The sequence below is a fragment of the Ruditapes philippinarum genome, unplaced genomic scaffold, assembly GCF_026571515.1.
Source record: "Ruditapes philippinarum isolate M1 unplaced genomic scaffold, ASM2657151v2 ctg645_1_1_1_1, whole genome shotgun sequence".
In the NCBI taxonomy this organism is placed as follows: Eukaryota; Metazoa; Mollusca; class Bivalvia; order Venerida; family Veneridae; genus Ruditapes; species Ruditapes philippinarum.
The window spans coordinates 499,509-520,480 of NW_026861731.1; the positions used below are offsets into that span (position 1 = coordinate 499,509).

The 20,972-nt window shown below is 31.5% G+C and overlaps 2 protein-coding genes across 2 annotated transcripts; both read right to left on the reverse strand.

Annotated features, from left to right (window-relative positions):
* Window positions 1–4,011: 4,011 nt before the first annotated feature.
* LOC132716644 (short-chain collagen C4-like) lies at window positions 4,012–9,024 on the reverse strand. The gene is made up of 6 exons (XM_060699966.1): window positions 8,746–9,024; window positions 8,195–8,299; window positions 6,943–7,011; window positions 6,621–6,722; window positions 5,913–6,071; window positions 4,012–4,359 (listed from the first exon to the last, which is right to left on the reverse strand). The coding sequence occupies exons 1-6, from the start codon at window positions 8,912–8,914 to the stop codon at window positions 4,139–4,141; spliced, it is 825 nt and encodes a 274-aa protein (XP_060555949.1). The 5' UTR covers window positions 8,915–9,024; the 3' UTR covers window positions 4,012–4,138.
* A 2,598-nt stretch (window positions 9,025–11,622) lies between these two features.
* On the reverse strand, window positions 11,623–15,451 carry LOC132716646 (uncharacterized). Its single transcript, XM_060699967.1, has 6 exons — window positions 15,198–15,451; window positions 14,645–14,749; window positions 14,314–14,382; window positions 13,639–13,740; window positions 12,547–12,705; window positions 11,623–11,857 (listed from the first exon to the last, which is right to left on the reverse strand). Exons 1-6 carry the CDS (start codon window positions 15,355–15,357, stop codon window positions 11,637–11,639), a joined length of 816 nt encoding a protein of 271 aa, XP_060555950.1. The 5' UTR covers window positions 15,358–15,451; the 3' UTR covers window positions 11,623–11,636.
* Window positions 15,452–20,972: the final 5,521 nt, after the last annotated feature.

Genomic DNA, 20,972 nt, shown 5'->3' on the forward strand with positions numbered 1-20,972 from the left:
ATTTTCTGTATCAAGCTGAGTCTTTAATACAAATTGTGTGCTTTGCTGCACGGTTTTTAAGTAATTAAGTAATTCTGGAGTTGTGGCCCCCACTGTTTGTATGGTTCAAGGTGACTTAATAATAATTAAAGAACGAACAGCAAGCTACAGCTGCTGTACAAAGCAGTATGTTATCTGAAGAAGGCCAGTCATTTGATAAAAAGGAAATATCTCCTGATGACAGTGGGTCAGTCATTGTTTGAAATATTTCATCATTGTTTTACAGCTTTCTAGATTCTGGAATTCAGATTTTGGCCATATTATCACTAGTAATGTTGATATATTTGCAAGCAAAGGAATTCGTAACTTATTCTTGAAAGAACCTAAATACAGAATTCCTTCTGTTATTGATTATATTGCTTGTCGTAGGCAGATTGCTAAATTTATTGAGGATTGAGGATCGAATGGTGTCGCCTTGAAAATGCGGATAGTAATACTCTAGTTACACCTGTAAAATTATTGATTCACGTATTGATATTTAACGTTTTGCAAAATGAACTTAATAGTACTAATGCGTCTTCTTAAAATTGTAAACAATCAAATCATGAATTTTTCAAACTTCCTATTATGAATTGGATTCCTAAATTACATAAAAAACCTTACAAAGCCAATTTCATTGCTAAGTATACCTCTTGCAGTACAAGTCAACTTTATATTTTATTGACGTCTTGTTTGGCTGCCATTAAAATACATTTAATTAGATATTGTGATAGAGTCTACGAAACAGGCAAACATCTGTTTTGGTCTATTAAAAATACTTGTGAAATTATTTTGGATAAATATAAAATAAAGAACTATCAACCTTCATCTGTCAGTACATACGATTTTTTTCTACACTTTATACATTATTGTCACATAAATTAATAAATTATAAACTAATTACCCTTATTCAAAGAAATTTGTACGGTAAAAAGTTACCTTTCTTCCATGTAATTCTGGCATTTCTACTACTTGTATACTATGTGGACCTGTGACGAAGTTTTTAGAGCACTCTGTTTCTTGTAGACAACATTTATGTCAGGTTTGGTTATACCTTTTTTAAACAGATCAAAGGAATTCCTAGGGCAATTGTGCACCCCTGGTCGCTGATTTGTTTTTATACTGCTCTGAAAGAGACTTTATGTTTCAGTCTCTCTGAAGATACACAACAAGATGTTATAGTTGCATTTAATAATACCTCCAGATACCTTGATGATTTTTTTAATTATGCCCCCACTTCGAAGAAGAGGGGGTATATTGCTTTGCACTTGACGGTCCGTCGGTCCGTCCGGTCAGTCGGTCCGTAGACCAAATGGTTTCCGAGTGATAACTAAAGAACCCTTAGGCCTAGGAACTTCAAACTTGGTATGGTGATTGGTCATGACCAGCAGATGACCCCTATTGATTTTGGGGTCAAGGGGTCAAAGGTCAAGGTCACATTGACCTTGTATTTAAAACGGTTTCCGATCAATAACTAAAGAACGCTTAGGCCTAGGATCTTCAAACTTGATATGGTGATTGGTCATGATCAGCAGATGACCCCTATTAATATTGGGGTCAAGGAGTCAAAGGTAAAGGTTACATTGACCTTGTAGGTAAAAACGGTTTCCGATCAATAAGTAAAGAACCCTCAGGCCTAGGAACTTCAAACTTGGTATGGTGATTGGTCATGACCAGCAGATGACCCCTATTGATTTTGGGGTCAAGGGGTCAAAATTTCAAAGTCACATTGACCTTGTAGGTAAAAACGGTTTCCGATCAATAACTAAAGAACCTTTAGGCCTAGAGACTTCAGACTTGGTAAGATGATTGGTCATGACCAGCAGATGACCCTTATTGATATTGCGGTCAAGGGGTCAAAGGTCAAGATCACATTGACCTTGTAGGTAAAAACGGTTTCTGATCAATAACTAAAGAACGCTTAGGCCTAGGAATTTCAAACTTGGTATGATGATTGCTCATGACCAGCATATGACCCCTATTGATTTTGGGGTCAAAGGTCAAGGACACTTAGACCTTTTAGGTAAAAACGGTTTCCGATCAATAACTAGAAAAGGCTTAGGCCTAGGTACTTCAAACTTGGTATGATGATTGGTCATGACCAGCAGATGACCCCTATTGATTTTGGGGTCAAGGGGTCAAAGGTCAAGGTCACATTGACCTTGTAGGTAAAACGGTTTCCGATCAATAACTAAAGAACCCTTAGGCCTAGGAACTTCAAACTTGGTAAGATGATTGGTCATGACCAGTAGATGACCCCTATTGATTTTGGTGTCAAAGGGTCAATGTCATAGTGACCTTGTACTTAATGACCGTTTCTGACCAATAACTCAACAACTGAAGTTGCCTTGGTTGATATTTTTATGTGCTTTTGGTATACACTTTTGAAGGTCTTATGTAATATAACAACTTGGCTGTCATTAATGAGGCCTATGTGATTCATAAAATTTATGTATATATTATTTGGTAAGATTTATAATAACTTTAGTTGCTGCACACAACCTATGGGGTCACAATAATTATTACCTTGTGACTAGTCATGACCAGTAGATACTAGATAACCCTTATTAATTGCTTGTTCACTGAATCAGAAGTCATGCATAATAACCTGATCACATGACAAATTGGCTGCCGATAGGGGGCATACATGTTTTACAAACATATCTTGTTTAATTCTTATTTTGATCAACTGGCATTTGAGTTTTATCCCCACGAACAACAACTGAATAAACAAATTCTTGAAATTTTAGTACATCATTTATGGATCTTCATATTACTGTCAACTACAATTCTATTCTTACAAAAGAGATGACTTTGATTTTGTGTACTTTATTATCCAATTTTGGATGGAAAGTTACACCATGCAACATCCTACGGGGTATATGTTTCTCAGTTAATTAGATTCGCTATAGCTTGTAGCAACGTAAAGGATGTCAATGAGCAAGCCTTCATTACTAACAAGATTCTAAAACAAGTCTATCGCTATCATGAATTACGGAAAATTTTTACAAAATCTTGAGTCATGGTATTTTTTCTGCTGTTTTTACTAAAATCATTATACGCTTTATGAAAAAAGGTTATGACCCTTCTATTTTAATACATACTGCATGCTTAGAGTTCTTGACGTTCACAATAACGACGTCACAACTTACGGACTGCGCCGTTTTTGTATTGTTGTGTTTGTTTAGATCTGAATGTGGTGATCATAATTCGTTTAATTGGTATAATTTGTTTTTGTTAAAAAGATACATGACATATTTATACAGTTTTTGTAATATGGACTAGATAGTGTTGGATCCACACCCCCTTCGCAGCTTAGTGAATACACTCACGTTGCTTGTAAGTACGTGAGAGATAGTGAAACATTCAGTCGATGCGCTGGAGAGTATACTTGGGCATGCTTTATGTTTCATATCAAAAATTTTGATGACATGTACGGAATCAATCATCGATAACATAAACAGAAGATATGATGAACTGTTATATTACAATAATGATCTATCCTATATCAGTGAGGCTCTTTATACTTTAGACTGAGGGAAGGCAGTTCCAAGCTCCGAAACGATTCCATATTTATTTAACACAAATTGTTATAAATCTCCTATGACGCACACAAGAATGATTTGTGTGGTATATCTTAATAATATGTTTTGCTAACTTCATTTTTACTAAAAAATCCTATTTCCTAACTAAAGTAACAATTATTCGTTTATGGATATTGTGATATTTTCAGAAAATTGCATCAATTAATTATTATTCGTACATCATTTTATTTGGTTCGTAAGAATTTCAAGTTAATAGAGCTATGACAAATAAAGCAACTTGTGTAAATTTTTAAGCAATATATTAATATTTGTCAGTTGTCAATTTCATTTGCATGTACTAAGTTAAGGAAGTGAAGAATAAGTTCGACGCCCCCCAAAAAAAAACAACAAAACAAAAAAAACAACAACAACAAAAAAAACAACAACAAAAAACAAACAAACAAAAACAAAACATTTTAAACATCTATAAATTAAGAAAATATATTTCTCATGAACAACTATAATCAAATAAAGATTGCAGAAATCTATTGTAGCATTTATGGTAGATATTTTTTCATATTAAAATTTTCCATGTTTTATTTGCTGCAAACTGAACAAGCAAGTTCACGACCATCAACATAAGGCAGACAAGGTAAAGTACCGCAAGCAGCCTCAACAAGGTACAGAACGTTTCCGTTCGTGTTTGCACTTCCGTGTGGAATTAGTTCAGGATGACTGTCTACACACACGTATTCTCCTGCAGCAGGGTGACCAGACCAGATTGTCATGAGATAACCGGTATACTCTAAATGCCATCCTGAAGTTAGTGAAAATAATTTGTTGGATATTGTACATTCAAAAAACATTTTGATAATCTGCTTTAATCAACAACTTAAAGCTGCACGCCTCCAGATTGGCAAAAATAATTCAAGAAAATCAGTATGGAGCTTGAGGAATACGTACTAATATTTTCAAAAAGGAAAAAAACATTCAATATCCAAGTTAAATTTTACATGTTATGTGCGGTTTAAGATGATTTTGCAGTATTTAATCACCATTTTTCTACCGTTTTACTGCGTTACTAACGCAGTAAGGGCTGTTTTTTTTGCATATATACACCACTTGTATAAGTATTGGAAGTGATACAAGAAGTAGACGTAATAAAAGCAAAATCTGTAAGAGAAGTGAGAGTGAAAAATTGGACTGTAGCTTTTCGAGTCGAATCAGAAGAAATCGCTGCAGTAACAGGAAGAAGAAAACAAAAATGAAAAACACTATGTCACCAAAGTAGAAGCAACTTAAAAAAGCAGATTAAATAGCAAAATGTGTAGCAAGAATGAAATTAGTAGAATCATAAATTAATGTAGCAGGCTAACAGCAAAACTACTTTAATTGTAAAAAATAATTGTTTTATTATGAAAATTTAGTTATATGTGAGGTAGCTGAAGGAGTTCAACGTACTTGTATTTGCGTTTCATGCCATAGAGACAACAGAAGCAAAACACCACGATCGAAATTAACATGAAACAAGAGGGGCAAGATAGCCCTAGATCGCTCACCTGACCCATCGAACCCTCCAAGCGATTACTTAGACAAGCCTCCTGACCAAGTTTCATCATGACAGGTGAGTCAAAAATGTGGGCACTAGAGTTTTAACAATTTTTTCTATATTTGAGCAGTGTGACTTAGGTGACCCATATTCAAACTTGACATAGAAATCATCAAAGCAAACTCAGTATATTTGGATCAAAACAGTAATGACTAGAGTGTTAACATTTACTTTCTAGTTTTAGATCATGTGATATAGTTTTTCATCTGAGATGACCCATATTCACATTCATCTAAGCAAATACATAGACAAGCATCCTGACCAAGTTTGATGACAATTGAGTCAAAACTGTGATCACAAGAGTGTTAACAAGGTTTTTCCACATTAGGGTAGTATGACCTAGATTTGGACCCCAGGTGTCCCTAATTCAAACTTGATTTAGAAATCATCAAATAATTTTTCAGACCAGTTTCAAGAATATTTAGATCAAAACAGTAGCCACTAGAGTGTTATCAATATTTATCTATTTTTAGCTCCTGTGACCTAGTTTTTCATCCGAGATGACCTATGTTCGAACTCATCCGACGAATTACCTAGACAAGCATCCTGACAAAGTTCGATGATGATTGACGGACACAATCTAAGCTATGAGACCGCTAATCATCATATAACGAAACAAATGATGGAAGCATAACACGAAAGTAAGAATTAGACCGGATTTGCCTTAATAGGCTAATTTACTGAACATCTCACGCCTAGCAGGTTGACGTACATCTCAACTTAATAGCTCATCAATAAATATAAACGTTTTTGTAACATACCAGTGTAACAGCTAGTTCTCGCAGGAACCATGATATTTAGTGGTCTTTTAGTGCTACATACAACACACGGAATATCTTCGTCATTCATGTCCTGGTGAAATGGATTAAAGTTCGTCCTAATAATTTGGTACTCTGAGCCATAGATTTTGTTTCCTTCTCCTTTATATCAACAAAGAGGTAAACAAAAATCATATGAAGTAATATCATATGATGTTTCAGATATAATAAATTTTTTAAGTTACAAGCGAAGCAATATTCTCATCGTATCAAAATAAGAAACCATATTTTACTTTCTCATAATGATCGTTTTGGATTCAAAGGCAGTATCATGGACTGTAGATTGTATTATCAACTGCCGTAAATAAACTAGCTGAACTTAATCAAATCTGCAAATGACAATTATTTACATTTGGCTAAAAATTTCATTTGCCATTATTTAAAAATAATATCATATTATGTTTGAATATTAAGTTTGTGTTAAATGTTAAACAAAAATGTTAAAGATGAATTTAAAGAACGCATTTAATCAAACAGTTTAGTTTATAAAGATTTTTTGTACAAAATACGAAATGGAATTTTTGAAATGAAAAAGTGTTGATACCAATACCGTCAATAAACAGGCTCAATGAAATCGTGACTGCAAAATTTGAAATTTTATCGTTTTTTAAATTCTTTAGTGACTTTTTATTTCTCTCTATTTAAACTAACCTTGAAATCCATCTTGATATTTTGCCCAGGTAGGGTCTTCAGGTAAGCAGAGATAGTTGGCAGGGCCTCCGTTATCTGTATATACGTTTCCTCCCATAAATCCTTTAATTATCACAGGATAATATTGGCGTTTTATTGTAATTTTAATCTTAAACATTCATTCATTCATAAATCAATTGCAAATCTTTTTTATTATTATAACAAGTGTTTGCATAATGCCAAAGTCACACATAAAACAGCGCCGCCCGATTCAACGGGTCTGAAAAACGGACTTTGTTTGAAACAGTAATTTGTGACTGACGCATAAGTAACATTCCATTACCTTTGTAAACTTCTGTTGTATTGCCAGGACATGTTGTTCTTCCCCATCTTACATAAGTACTTCCTATGCCTAGAAAAGATCAGTTTTATCAAAATAAATGGACGGTACATTTTATTTAAGATTTTTTTAGCATAACAAATATCAGCTTATGTTCATGATTAGGAATCTGAAACATTTACTGCATTATGATGTCATCACAAATTTTCACCTGCTTAAAGATCCTGTAACACATTTATTTTATGGTTTTATGTATTAAATATGATGCTCAAATTAAATTTATCATTATTGTAAGTTCCAAAAAAGCCTTATCTATAAAGATACACGTATTAGCGAATTCAACATTTCATGCAAATAATGTGAAGTAATGAGAACTATATTTTCTATAAAGACTAAGTATTTTTTTCAATAAGATATAAATGCATATATTTAATTGATTACATAAAATTATCATGTGCATAAATATTTTGCAGTACTTATTTTACATAATCTTCTATGTTTGAAAGTTGTTTTATAAGAATAATTATATACATATATAAAATTTCACTTCAGTGTGGAAACAACCTCAATTACAACATCTCTAAGCAGGACGCAACATTTAAACATGAATATGGTGACATTTTGAATTTAGAAACATCCGCAGATGTGTTCATACGGCGACTATCATTTTTCACTTCCGAGCCATTCCATGAAAAGCGGAGTATTGTCCCCAAGTAAAATGATGCGTGTGCCATAAACTAGAAAACAATGGGTGGAGCTAAACAAATTGGAAATTGAAAGAGGATTGGAGGGTATCAAAATCTGGAAACAAAGTGATCCCTCGGAAGCATTAATCACAACAAAATTACAAGAGAATTGCAGACTCGGTTTGATTGAGTCTGTACATGAAGGATAATGAATAAGTGCAACATCCCTCACGCCCCCTAGCACCGGCTTGAGCGGTACTCAATTCTCAACACTTAATAGTGCTGGCATCAATGATCCCGAAGGACCAGAAAAATATAACAACACTGAAGTGAAGTACGGGGCAACTTTTTACAGCTGCCACACAGCACTTGACACCTGCTGTTGAAGCCTGCATATCACAGATAAGACATCAAAGGACAACTTCAAAAAGCAGACACCATATCTTAAGGGTGATTCAATTAACTTCGTAATATTGGAACCAATAATTAATATGAAGTTATAACGTTTTTAATGTAAACCATCAAAAATATTTATCATAATAATTTTTTGTCTTTATAAATGTATTTACCTTCAACCAAAGTCTTAACATCTTTTTCAAGTTTTGTTACAGTTGCTTCAATATCTCTTTCTCCATCTGCAACAAATCTTTTCTCTACACTTCTGGAAGCTCCGTCTTAGGTGAAATGGAAAATAAAATAAACGTGCTTAAATAGTTTCATACATGAGATGCAATACAACTGTGGGAGAGAGATTTAGGAGAAGTGCATCTAACACTTAATTCGGAAATTATTTGTTAACGAGCTAATGGATTCTCTTTCGAAATCTTCACTCAACATTGCTGTTATTCCTGGTTATGACATCTAGTGAGTGGTCAATTTGCGTGATTATGACTTAAAGCGCATGTTCCCTCAATGAAATTTGTCATTAAAGACATCAAATCAAACGACAAACATTGAGTTTAATTATATACTCAGCGAAAATAAGACTATATGGATATACATTGTATTTATGTTTAAGGACAAAATTCAAATGGAATATCAAACATGTTCAAACTTCTAAAAATCATTCGTTATAATTAATGATTGAGTAGTCTGCTAAGTTTAGGAGTAAAAATTGTACCTGACTTAAGTTCACGAACTTCCTCCTTAAGAATTTCAAATTCTTTTTGTAACGCATGAAAACCTTCCTTCAAATTCTGACAAGACAATTCCTCGTTTTCATTGCAGTGAGCATAAGATAACAACACAACCAATATTGGAACCAGTAAGTAGAATCTTATTACATTCATTTTTAATTTCGAACGTAAAAAAATTAAATTGTCAAAATTTAGGTTAAAGACAAGTTATCAAATAGAGCTGAAATATCCCAATTTCGTATGATGACCTACTGGTGGTGATAAGATAGATATGATGTTCATGTACATGTTCAAAATTACAACATTTTGTTAATAATTTGTATAGGTATTTCGATATAGATTGTATGCGATAAAGAACTGGAGAAGCTATGACAACATATTTGAAAAGCCATAATTTAGCATACACTGAAACGTTCTTTAAATTACACTTTAGTAGAGATTTTATGCAATTAGTTACGGACATCCTTTTGTTAAAACTCAATTCATAAAATATAAATATTGAAAGTTCAATGTTTTATAAACGATATTTTTACGTAAAGAGAGTAAAATTTGCAGATAATAGTCTGTCATTTATCATCGAATTTTGTAGCGAAATGTATCCTTTGTTAAAAAATAATGTACAATAATTTTATAAAGTTACATAAATACAAATATTCAATCACCTGTAGCGTTATTTATTGTTGAAAATAAAATTTGTTTGCTTTTAAACAAGATTTATTTGTAGCGATATATAATTATACCCCCTCCCCCCAAAAAAAAAACAACAAAAAAAAAAAACAACAACAACAACAAATGCACAGATATGTAGTAATAATTTAAAAGATGCATACAAATGTCAAAAAATGATAATTAGTTTTGCTTCTGTGCCTTGTTATTATTTTTGACAAAAGTGTTATAAATATAATGTTGAACACAATTTACGCACAAGAAACTCACAAACCTAGTATGAACTATCAAATGTTTTGACACTCTTCAGATTTCTATTATCCATTTTTGTAGACAAGACTTTACCATGATAACATCATCATTTAATTTAATGATAATGCTAGGTGCGTCGGGCAGCATTTTATTCGATAAACATTCAAGGTTTTGAAAATGAAAGTATGATTTTAAATCTAGCATGATTATTATTATTATTATTATTATTATTATCATTATTATTATTATTATTATTATTATTTTGTGCAAGACTGATTTTGTTTGCTCGATGACTGTCTTAAAACAATTTTCAAACAAAGCTTTTCAAGTATTAAAACTACCGGCATTACATATGATAATGTTTTTAACACTGCAAATACATCTTAATCAACACATTTTTTGTACACAGTGTCGTATATGTTTATGTAATTACATGTGCAATATCGCTTTACAACAGACAGTCAATCGACACTTACTGTTTTTATTTACAAACATTAAAAAAGACAGTACAATTCTTTTGTTTCATTTATGGTAATTTTTGAAGGTTTGAAACATAGAATATCTATGCTATTTAACAAACATAAATAGTGTAGGTAAACAGTATACAGGTATGTCATGGCTGTTTGTGGAACAGTCAAAACTGTCGCCAGAGTTATCACATTTGGAACTGTTGACAGAAGTCGAAGGCCGAGTGCCTCAGTTCCAAATGCCATCACTTATACCGAGGGACAACAGTTTCCTATTCCACAAACACCAATGAAATAACTGATTTATTATCTAACAATTTGTAATTAATGTAATATATACTTATAGCACTTTTAAGTGTTTTAATTGTTGACAAGTAAATCCTAAGTTTGATTTTCTAAAAAAATCACTACCATATATTTATCTGAGCGACATTTGATAACAGATTAGTGGCGGGCGGCGTTAACGACAGGGGCGTAAAAGCTCAAAATGTTGACCGGACAACAGTTCATTTCATCATTGCGCATGCACAGGATTTCAGCGGTTTAATAAACAGTTGTAAATAAGGAATTAGTGACAATTATTAATAATTGGTGACACTTTTGCTTGTGTCCCTTGTTGTTTTCTCGTCTATGGTAAGTATCTTCCCCATTGCCTCTATTTTTTATTTCTTTGATTACCCCCCTTCCCCCGGTCTCCTGTCCCTTTCCCCTTTGTGGGCCTATTATTATTTTCTTTGAATTCCTAATCAGTTACAAATTATTTATCATTTAATGATTAACCTGGCTTTGCCCTGTCCTTTTTGTGTTTGGGGTCCGCCTGGGCTCCTTGCCATTGGTTCTTGTTGCTGGGTCATATGGGGGTTGCGTTCATTGAACGCCGCCTTTCCTTGTTGATCTTGTTTATCATATTGTAAAGAAAGCATAAGATAAGAAAATGAAGTATTCTGGAACAATATATTCTTTTGATTTTAAAAAAGTGTCGATGATTTATTACATGTTCCAAATGCTTTAAATAATAAACTGACAAGTGTCATTCAGTGCCTGTACTCCGTAGTCACATTTTCGTCACAAGTTAAACAAATTTTTTTACAAAAATCTGAAAACAAAGTGATCCCTCGGAAGCATTAATCACAACAAAATTACAAGAGAATTGCAGACTCGGTTTGATTGAGTCTGTGCATGAAGGATAATAAAAAAGTGCAGAATCCCTCTAGCCCCCTAGCACCGGCTTGAGCGGTACTCAATTCTCAACTTACTAATCCACTTACTGCAAAAATATGGCTCATACGTACTTTTTCACACATGATTATATCCGTACTTACTTCCAAAATAGTGTAAGCACAATGTTAAAATATTTTAGTTTTTATTTGTAGTGTATTAATAAATAAAACAATAAAGCAAAACTGACCTAAAACATATATATTACGATAATAATTCTTTAGTAATAAAGGCTTGTCACAATAATCACAATGTCTCTTAATTTAATAATTTTATTTGCTACAAACAGAACAAGCAAGTTCACGACCATCAACATAAGGTAGACAAGGTAGAGTTCCACAGACTGCCTCAACCAGATGCAAAGTGTTTCCGTCTGTGTTTGCACTTCCGTGTATCATTGCTTCAGGATTTCCGTCAATACAAACGTACTCTGATGCATCATTGTGAATTGACATGGTTGTCATGAGGTATCCTGTATATTCTAAATGCCATCCTGAAGTTATTAAAGGTTATACATGTTATGTTATGTATTACATAGACATAATAAACTAGTTATGCAAATCAATAGGCGACAATTTTTAGTAGTCGTAGATGAAATTGTAGTAAGAAAAGGGTAATGATGGTGGCGGTAGGTTAGTAGTAGCAATAATTGCAATAGTAATAGTAGTACTAGATGTTGTAGCAGAAGAAGAAAAAATGATAAAATAAACAAGAATTATAGTAGAAATATAAGAAGCAATACAATACTTTTAGAAGTAGAATTAGTAGTAATAGAACGAGTACAGAAAAATAGTGCAATGTATAATGAACAGAAGCAGTACGGGCTGCAGTTTCTGTTTTGGTAGTGATACAAAAAATGAAAATAGTAAAACAAGGGAAAGGAATGGCGACAGAAACGACAAAATGAGCAAAAATAGCTAAAGCAGCAGAAGTAACCGCATTAGCGGATGAAACTAAAGCAGTAAAAGTAATAGTTACAAGCATCAAATCAGTAGTTGCAAAAGTTTCAGTAGCAATAGAACTTGTTTTAAAAACTGTGTAATAGACAACTATTGGTAATAGTTTAATTGGTAGTAGTTTAAAGATGTGGAGCAATGCAACAGTGACAACAGAAAAAATAAAAACGTTCTCATCTACATTTGCAACAAGAAATTGATTGACATAAACATTTTTAAAATATACCAGTGTAACAGCTAGTCCTTGCAGGAACCATAATATTCAGTGGTCTTTTTGTACTACAAACAACACATGGAATATCTTGATCATTCATATTCTGAGAAAAGGGATTAAAGTTTGTCTTGATGATTTGGTACTCTGATCCAAATATTTTGTTTCCTTCGCCTAAATGGCATAGAAAAAAAGTTTTCGTTTAAACAAATGAATTAATGTTAGACTTGATGATGTGAACAAATAACCAGCAAATTGTAATAATGTTTCGTCCGGATGTATATTACAGAATATCGATGGATCTTTTCAGGTTCCTGCTCATGCTAGGCATAAGCACGAAGAAATACATAAGGTCTACTTTATTTCTGTATGATAATGATGACATACATTATTTATTTTTACTTCTTTTGTCGGATTTTAATTCACATCGACGTTTTAATATTGAATATTTCCAGCTTTACTGGAGGAGAATAAATCAGCCGGTGCCATGGTACATGAAATATAGATTGCATTAATCACTGAATTGACTGAAGCGAGCATAACCTTCAACAGCTGTTTCAATTTGCTACGTTTTAAGACCAATAATTAGTTGCCGTAGTTGCAGCAGTTTGACATTTTCTTTTTTCAAAACATCATCAAAACTTTCTTATACCTATTGTATCTTTTATAATCGATATTGAATGGTCAAAAATGAAATGATAATAATCCATAAAAAATCGTATACAAAATACAAAAGACCAGTACATTAGTTTTTTATTGACGTATTTAAGATTCCAACATAGTTAATTTATGAATTATAGCTTTCAGTTTCAGAATTTATAAGGATGAAATCAAAATTCGTGATGTTAAAATATCACAAATGTTATTCGTACAATAACTACTTGACTTTTTTAAGATGTTAAAGGTTTTGTAAATACTCGTTTGAATATGTTTGAAGTTTTTTAAGTTTCTTTCACAATCGTTTAATTTTCATAGCACCAAATCAATACTTTATTTTATATATACTCGACATTTTGGATTTTATCAAAACTAATTGTACCTCATAAAAACGATAAAATGAAAAATCTGCATTTGAATATTATTATTTGAAATGTGGATTTAACTTACCTTGAATTCCATCTTGATATTTTCCCCAGGTAGGATCTTCAGGTAAGCAAAGAAAATTTGCGGGACCTCCGGTATTTGAGTAGACATTACCTCCCATATATCCTTTAATTAAAGCATCGTTTATTATTATTTAATTAAAGACAAGTGAGCAATTGAATATGGTGTAGAATTCACCGTCAGATGATATATTCTTCGAGGCGATACCAAACCTCACTAGTCAATAATAATTTATTACATGAATAAACAAGGCAAGGCGACGTTCAACGACTAACAAGATTCAAATTACTAATTATTTTGCTATGCAACTTTAAACTATTATAGTAAAGTAATGATATTTTAATAAAGAAATATGCCACGCAACAATTGATTTTAATGCGAACGCGTAATGAATGTATGGTCATTGAATTTGAGTTTCAATCTATTTTAGATTGGGAAAATCCAATTTATTTATTAAATATGATATTACACACAGTTAATATGATTTTATAAATTGTTCCGTAATAACCGTTTTGACCAATAAGTTTGCAGCTATATTTTAATCATATATATCTTTAAATTCCTATTAAAAGCTTCCTTTTATATTATAAAAAAACATTTGCATATCACTTTTCTCACTTATAGATATTTTTCATTGAAATGAAAAGTTTATTTTTTCCTAGGTTATATTTTCATTACCTTTGTAAACTACCGTTGTATTACCAGGGCATGTTGTTCTACCCCATCTGACGTAAGTACTCCCTATGCCTGGAAATAGAATATTTCTATCTATGTTATTTATTTTAAATAGAAATTTTATTTTATTTAAGAACAGTTTAGAAATAAAAACTCAGCAAACACGTCACAATGGTTTTATTGTTTTAAGATACCACAAATTTTAATAGCTCTACAACCATTTGCACGATACTATAACACGGTAAAGCAAATATCCGAAGTAACTCAGATATGATAAGTTAAATGCAATATCACGACGTATTCATCATAAATATGTTTTTATCGTTATATTTACCTTCAACCAGACTCTTGACATCTTTTTCAAGCTTTGTTACAGTTGCATCAATATCTCTTTCTCCATCTGCAACAAATCTTTTCTCTACACTTCTGGTAGCTCCGTCTTAGGCGAAATGGAAAAGAAAAAAGAAAAACAAAATGACTGTATAAATAATTCTTTTAGAAAATGTCAAACAACTGAGGAAATATATAGGTGTAGCGTATAAAACTCCTAACTCGGAGATACCTCTTGTAATGGGATTCTCTTGACCTAACTCTAAGTTTTCATTATTGTTATTCTTAAGCAGAGTCAACGCATGACTAAACCCTCCCCCCCTCGATGGGATTTAATATTGGACGGAAAACAAAGCAAAAGAGAACCAAATCAAACGTTCAGTTTATAAATATGACTTCAAAAAAAACTACACGAATATGTTGTTTTTATATTAAAACAATCCAAATATAATAATGATCAAACAGTGATTTCTAACAGGCATAATTAATCCAAATTTCAAAATTTGCATGAATCTTATTATTGAGTAGTCTGTAATAGTTAAAACTACAAAATATACCTGTCTGCATTACACGAAATTCCTTCTTAAGAGATTCAAGTTCGTTTTGTAACTCACGAACACTTTCTTTCAAATTCTGGCATGTAGGTTCCTCATTTTCGTTGCAAACAACCTTGAAATCCAGCGAAACCAAAATAAAAAAGATTCCTATTGCATTCATTTTTTATTGTGAACAGAACAGTTTTAAATTATAGTCAAAATTTTGCTTATTAAAGAATGTTTTCAAATAGAGCTGAATTGTGTCAATTTTGACGACCTAATAGTGATGATTAGATAAAATATTCATGTATATGTTCCAAATTACATCGTTTTTTGAAACGTTGTCGTGTTAGGTTTTTGACATAGATTTCATGCGATAAAGAAATTACGGTTAAAACATGTCAAGAACAAAGTCAACAAACCCTAACATAACATAACATACTTAAATGTTTTTTACATAATGACACTAGTTTGTTTGTCTCACACTATTTTAGAACGTCCTTAAAAACTATTCATAAGCAGCAAAAGCTTTAAATTATGCATGCATGTAATCAGTTACTGATATCCTTTTTGTCAAAATGCAAACTTACTAATTTCGTAGTAATTCCCCATTTAATTATTCTTAGGAAATTAAGAATACTTACTTTTAGATATCTTATATTCAGAGACAAGTCCTTAATGAAGTATTGTATAAAGATTTATAACTATGGATATCAAATCTTTTGAAATATATTTAATTTGTTGACACTCACATTTGTTTGCATTTACATAACTTTTATTTGCAAAGATATTCAAATACTTAACAAAACAAATCGACGAAATATTTGTTCGGAAAGGTTCTTTTTTCACTATCTATTGCAAACAAATATAAAATAAACTTTCAAATATGCTCATTATATATATATTTGTAAGACAATCATGTGATGGCAGAATAAATATTCATCTGCTCGGCGCTTTTGGGCAGATTTCATTTTTCTAAGAGCTCAGTTACGGTTTAGGGCATCATTTTCAAATGATTATAGATCATGTACGTGTATGAATGAGCATGAGTGCTGTTTCGATTTGTCCGATGACTACTTTTTATTGAAACTCTTTTCAATCACATCTCCTTTACTTAGTAGGATCAAAGCTCAAAGCATCTTCATTATTTGTTTTGAATATTTAAATTTGGACTGTCATTATCTCATTAAAACTTAAATTCCACCATCCCCTTCGTCCAAATAAATAATCTATAATCAAACAAATTACATATGGCAGTCTATTGAGCACATGAATAATCTTATAGAATAATAACAACAACATTTTATTTACAGCGTAGCAATGTAATTTTGAAATCTAGATACTACATATACATCAATATCAATACAGTTTGCCTTTGGTCATGGTTAAGGCATCAGAAAACTGAGAGTCCCCACCCGGTGTTGTAAGAAATGGGAGCGATGGCCTGGTTGTTAAGGTGTCTGCATCTCAACCCAGAGATAATTGGTTCGAGCCCTAGTCACTTGAATTATAGTGTTTATTAAACACGCATCTAGTCACACACACACTTAATTATAGTGACTATTAAACACGCAGCTAGTCGTAAACTATTATAACGCTTTCATGCATATAATGGTAACAATGACAGTTAGACCATCAGGTAATATTTGAGGTCCAGTTTTTTGTTATAAAATATAACAGGTAGGCTTACTGTAATCTTGCGGAGGTATCGATTATTGTATTAAAACTGTCAGGCAGGCATATGGTCCTGTATATGAAATTTTATAACTTTAAATTTGCGACACACTTATAAACACTGCCATAAAGTGCTAGTCGGAAACAAGTTAAACTGTGTCATACGTGTCTTTCTAAGCTACATGAAATTATTTCTCGATTTTATTAAAAAAATATATGGTAAAGGGTATGTAGTTGTTTTGTCAAGATTTTTAAGACCTGCCAGTTATACATTATTATACTACATGTACTATGTCCACTTTGGTTACATGCAATTTGCATTTATTTAAATTTTCTTTCACAATCATTGGAAGTATTACCAAATACTACGCGTTAGACACAAACTATTTTTAATTCAGAAAACAAGCAATTTCCACAAATTATAAACATATCTTATCAACTTGTCATCTTATTTGTTGTTTATTTGCAATAACTAGAGTAACACATATTTCGTTGATTTCTTTTGTAAAGTATTTTTATATCTTTGCAAATAAAAGTCATGCAAATGCAAACAAATATTGGTGTCAAATATATTTATATTTGACTTATTTCTTTAAATATAAATACAACATATTCATATAGATTTCTTTTTTCTAATTATTTATAAAAGTTTTATTCATACAATATCAATTCCTATCATGAGTACAAAGACATGCGCTTTTACTAATGCACGTTGAAAGCCTTACAGCCAAAACCAATAATCGCAAAAAAGTAGAGTGAACAGATCAAGAGAATCCCATTACAGGTGGTATCTGAACCAATTACTTCCGTATTAAGAGTTCTATGCGCTACATCTACATCTTTCCTTTATTAGTTCGCAGTTTAAAAAAGGAATTATTTATACACCTTTTATTTTTATTTTACAATAGATGCAGATAAAAAAGTGTAGAGAAACTATTTGTTACATTTGGATAAAAAAGACATAGTAGCAACCGTTACAAAACTTGAAAATGATGTAAAGACTTTGGCGGACGGTAAATATGACGACAAAACAAATTTGTTACAAATGAGTCGTGATTTTGCGCTTTTATTTATCATGCTTGAGTAACTTTCAGTATATATGTAGTATCGTACATAAGGTTGTAGAGATATTGAACATTAAAACATTCAAATTATTAATCACAGTGACGTTATTTTGCTAGGTCAAGATCTAGTTAATATTTTTTAAAACTGTTCTGACATTAAATTAAATATAAATCAAATATGCTAAATAGAAATAATCTATTTCCAGGCATAGGAAGTACTTACTTAGGATGGGGTAGCACAACATGCCTGGTAATACAACGGTAGTTTACAAAGGTAATGAAAATGTCACTTAGGAAAAGAAAATTTTTTCATTTCAATGAGTGAGAAAAGCGATAGGCAAATGATTTTTTAATATAAAGGGAAGGAAGCTATTAATGGGAAATAAACGTTATATATGATCAAAGTATAGCTATAATCTCATTGGTCCAAACAGTAATTATGGAACAATATATAAAATCATATTCAGTGTGGGTAATATCATATTTACTAAATGATTTGGATTTTCCAAATCTAAAGATTTTCAATGACCCCACACTTATTACGCGTTTGCATAAAAACCAATTGTTACTTGGCATATTTCTCTAATAAAATATTATTACTTTACTAAAACAGTTAAAAGTTAAAACGCCATGAGGAGTATATATTTAAATAACTCTAGTTTGCATAGCGTAAGCCTAGTCGTTGAACGTCGCCTGACGTCATCTTGTTTTCTGTATCGCATAAAATCTATGTCAAAAACCCCCACGGAATATTATCATATATCATCTGTCGGTGAAATTCCCCTCACTTATATTATAATAATAAACGATACCATAATTAAAGGATATATGGGAGGCAATGTTTACTCAAATAACGAAGGTCCCGCAAATTTTCTTTGCTTACCGGAAGATCCTATCTGGGCAAAATATCAAGATGGCATTCAAGGCAAATTAAGTCAACATTTTAAATAATAATCTATAAGCAGATTCTTTTTTTAAGAAGTGCAACTTGATGAAATCAATGAAATTGTGTGTAATAACATAAAACAAAATTTTTATTTGGTTCTATGAAAGTTAAACGATTTTGAAACAAACTTTAAAAACTTTAAAAGCGTATTTACAAAACCTTTAACATCTTGAAAAAGTCAGCTTTTCATTTTTGTTGGAAAAACTTTTTAAATGTTTTAACATCTCGAATTTTTATATCTTTCTTATAAATTCACTATTAATAATATTTCAAATTAACAAATTTACATTTTGTAAAAATTCCGATGAATAAATTTACGATTTAAAATGTATCTATTCATTTTCGGACTTTCTCGAATTTATGTTTTCAGATTTTATGCTAATCAATTTAAAATGAAACTGAAAGTGTTCATTCATAAATTAAATATGTTGAAATCTTAAATTCGTGAGTTAAAACTAATGTATGTACTGGTCTCTTGTATTTTGTTAACGACTTTATTTATGGATTATCGTCATTTCATTTTCGACAATTTGATATCGATTATAAAAGAAACAATAGGTATATGAAAATTTTGAAATTATAATTGTAAAACTGCTGCTACGACGGCAACTAGTTATTGATCTTCTAACGTGGCAAATTTAAACTGTTGCAGGTTTGGCAGTCAAATAATGGACGGCACTGCGATTAATGCAATCTTTATTCCATGTCCCATGACACCAGCTAATTTTGTATAGTAAAGCTGAAAAGTCTCAATATGACCTTTAAAATGCCGATGTGACTGAAAATCCAACAAAAGAAGTAAAGAAAGTTAATGTATGTTCTCATAATAATACAGAAATAAAATAGACTTTAGATGCTTCTTCGTGTTTTTTCTGTTATGAGCGGGAACCTGAGAAGATCCAATCTTCCGTAACATACATCCGGACGAACATTATTACAATATGCTGGTTATTTTTTCACACCATCAAGACAAGTTTGAAAAAATTATTTAGTTTAAATGAAAACTTTTTACCATGGAATTTAGGCGAAGGAAACAAAATATTTGGATCAGAGTACCAAATCATCCTGACAAACTTTAATCCCTTTCCTCAGAATGTGATGATCAAGATATTCCATGTGTTGTTTGTAGCACAAAAAGACCGCTGAATATTATGGTTCCTGCAAGGACTAGTTGTCACACTGGTATGTTACAAAAATGTTTATATCAATCAATTTCTTGTTGAAGATGCCGATGATTTGTCTGTTGTCACTGTTGCATTGCTCCTTAAATGGCATTTTTAATACAACCTATGCTCTTCAACATCTTTAAATTACCACAATTTGAGCTGTTACCAATAGGTTTCTATTACATATTTTAAAACTAGTTTTTCTGCTACTGAAACTTCTGCATCTACTGATTTGATGCTTGTTATAATACTTTGCTTGTTCTGTTTGTAGCAAATAAAATTATTAAATAAAGATATATTACGATTAACCTTGAATACTTAAGAATAATTTTCATAATATATATACGTATTAGATTAGTTTTGCATTATTGGTTATTTATTAATACCCTAAAAATAACAACTAAAACTTTTACCTACACTATTAATTTATATTAAATTGGATATATATTCTTTGTTACAAACCTTTTGAAAATGACAGTAATGTTATTAAAACATCAAAGTTGTACTGTGTTTTTCATGATTTGTAAGCATAAACATATAAACGAAATTTCATGTTTATAACTTTATGTATAGACATTTAAACAAGTATTTTGTCCTTCATATCTTTACAAAACTTAGAGCATGCATATAATTCACATACATCCTAGTTTCAATAACCTTTCTAATTGGTTTTAAGGAACCTGTTTATATAATATAAGCATGTTTATATAACAGAGGCATGTTTATGTAACGTAAGCAACACAACTTTATTTCTTATATAGACATTCTTATGACGCGGTTAGATGTTATGAAAACATACCGGGTGAAATACTTTATTGTGCATGCAAAATCTCGTAAGGCAGTAAAATCACTACCCTAAAGGAATGAAGAAGATGTTCATAACCAATGCCGCGTTAGTCGCTGATACAAAACATCAAGTTATGTAAAATATCATATCTTTTAGCTC

Bases quoted from the DNA above. Each gene is read 5' to 3' on its own strand.
- LOC132716644 (XM_060699966.1), bottom strand. From the start codon at position 8,914: ATGAATGTAATAAGATTCTACTTACTGGTTCCAATATTGGTTGTGTTG. The intron at 8,300-8,745 runs GTACAATTTTTA...ATTTCACCTAAG, and splicing joins AGTTCGTGAACTTAAGTCAG to ACGGAGCTTCCAGAAGTGTA. The intron at 6,723-6,942 runs GTAATGGAATGT...TGATAATTAAAG, and splicing joins TACAACAGAAGTTTACAAAG to GATTTATGGGAGGAAACGTA.
- LOC132716646 (XM_060699967.1), bottom strand. From the start codon at position 15,357: ATGAATGCAATAGGAATCTTTTTTATTTTGGTTTCGCTGGATTTCAAG. The intron at 12,706-13,638 runs GTAAGTTAAATC...TATGCCATTTAG, and splicing joins ATATCAAGATGGAATTCAAG to GCGAAGGAAACAAAATATTT. The intron at 11,858-12,546 runs GTATATTTTAAA...TAATAACTTCAG, and splicing joins AAGGACTAGCTGTTACACTG to GATGGCATTTAGAATATACA.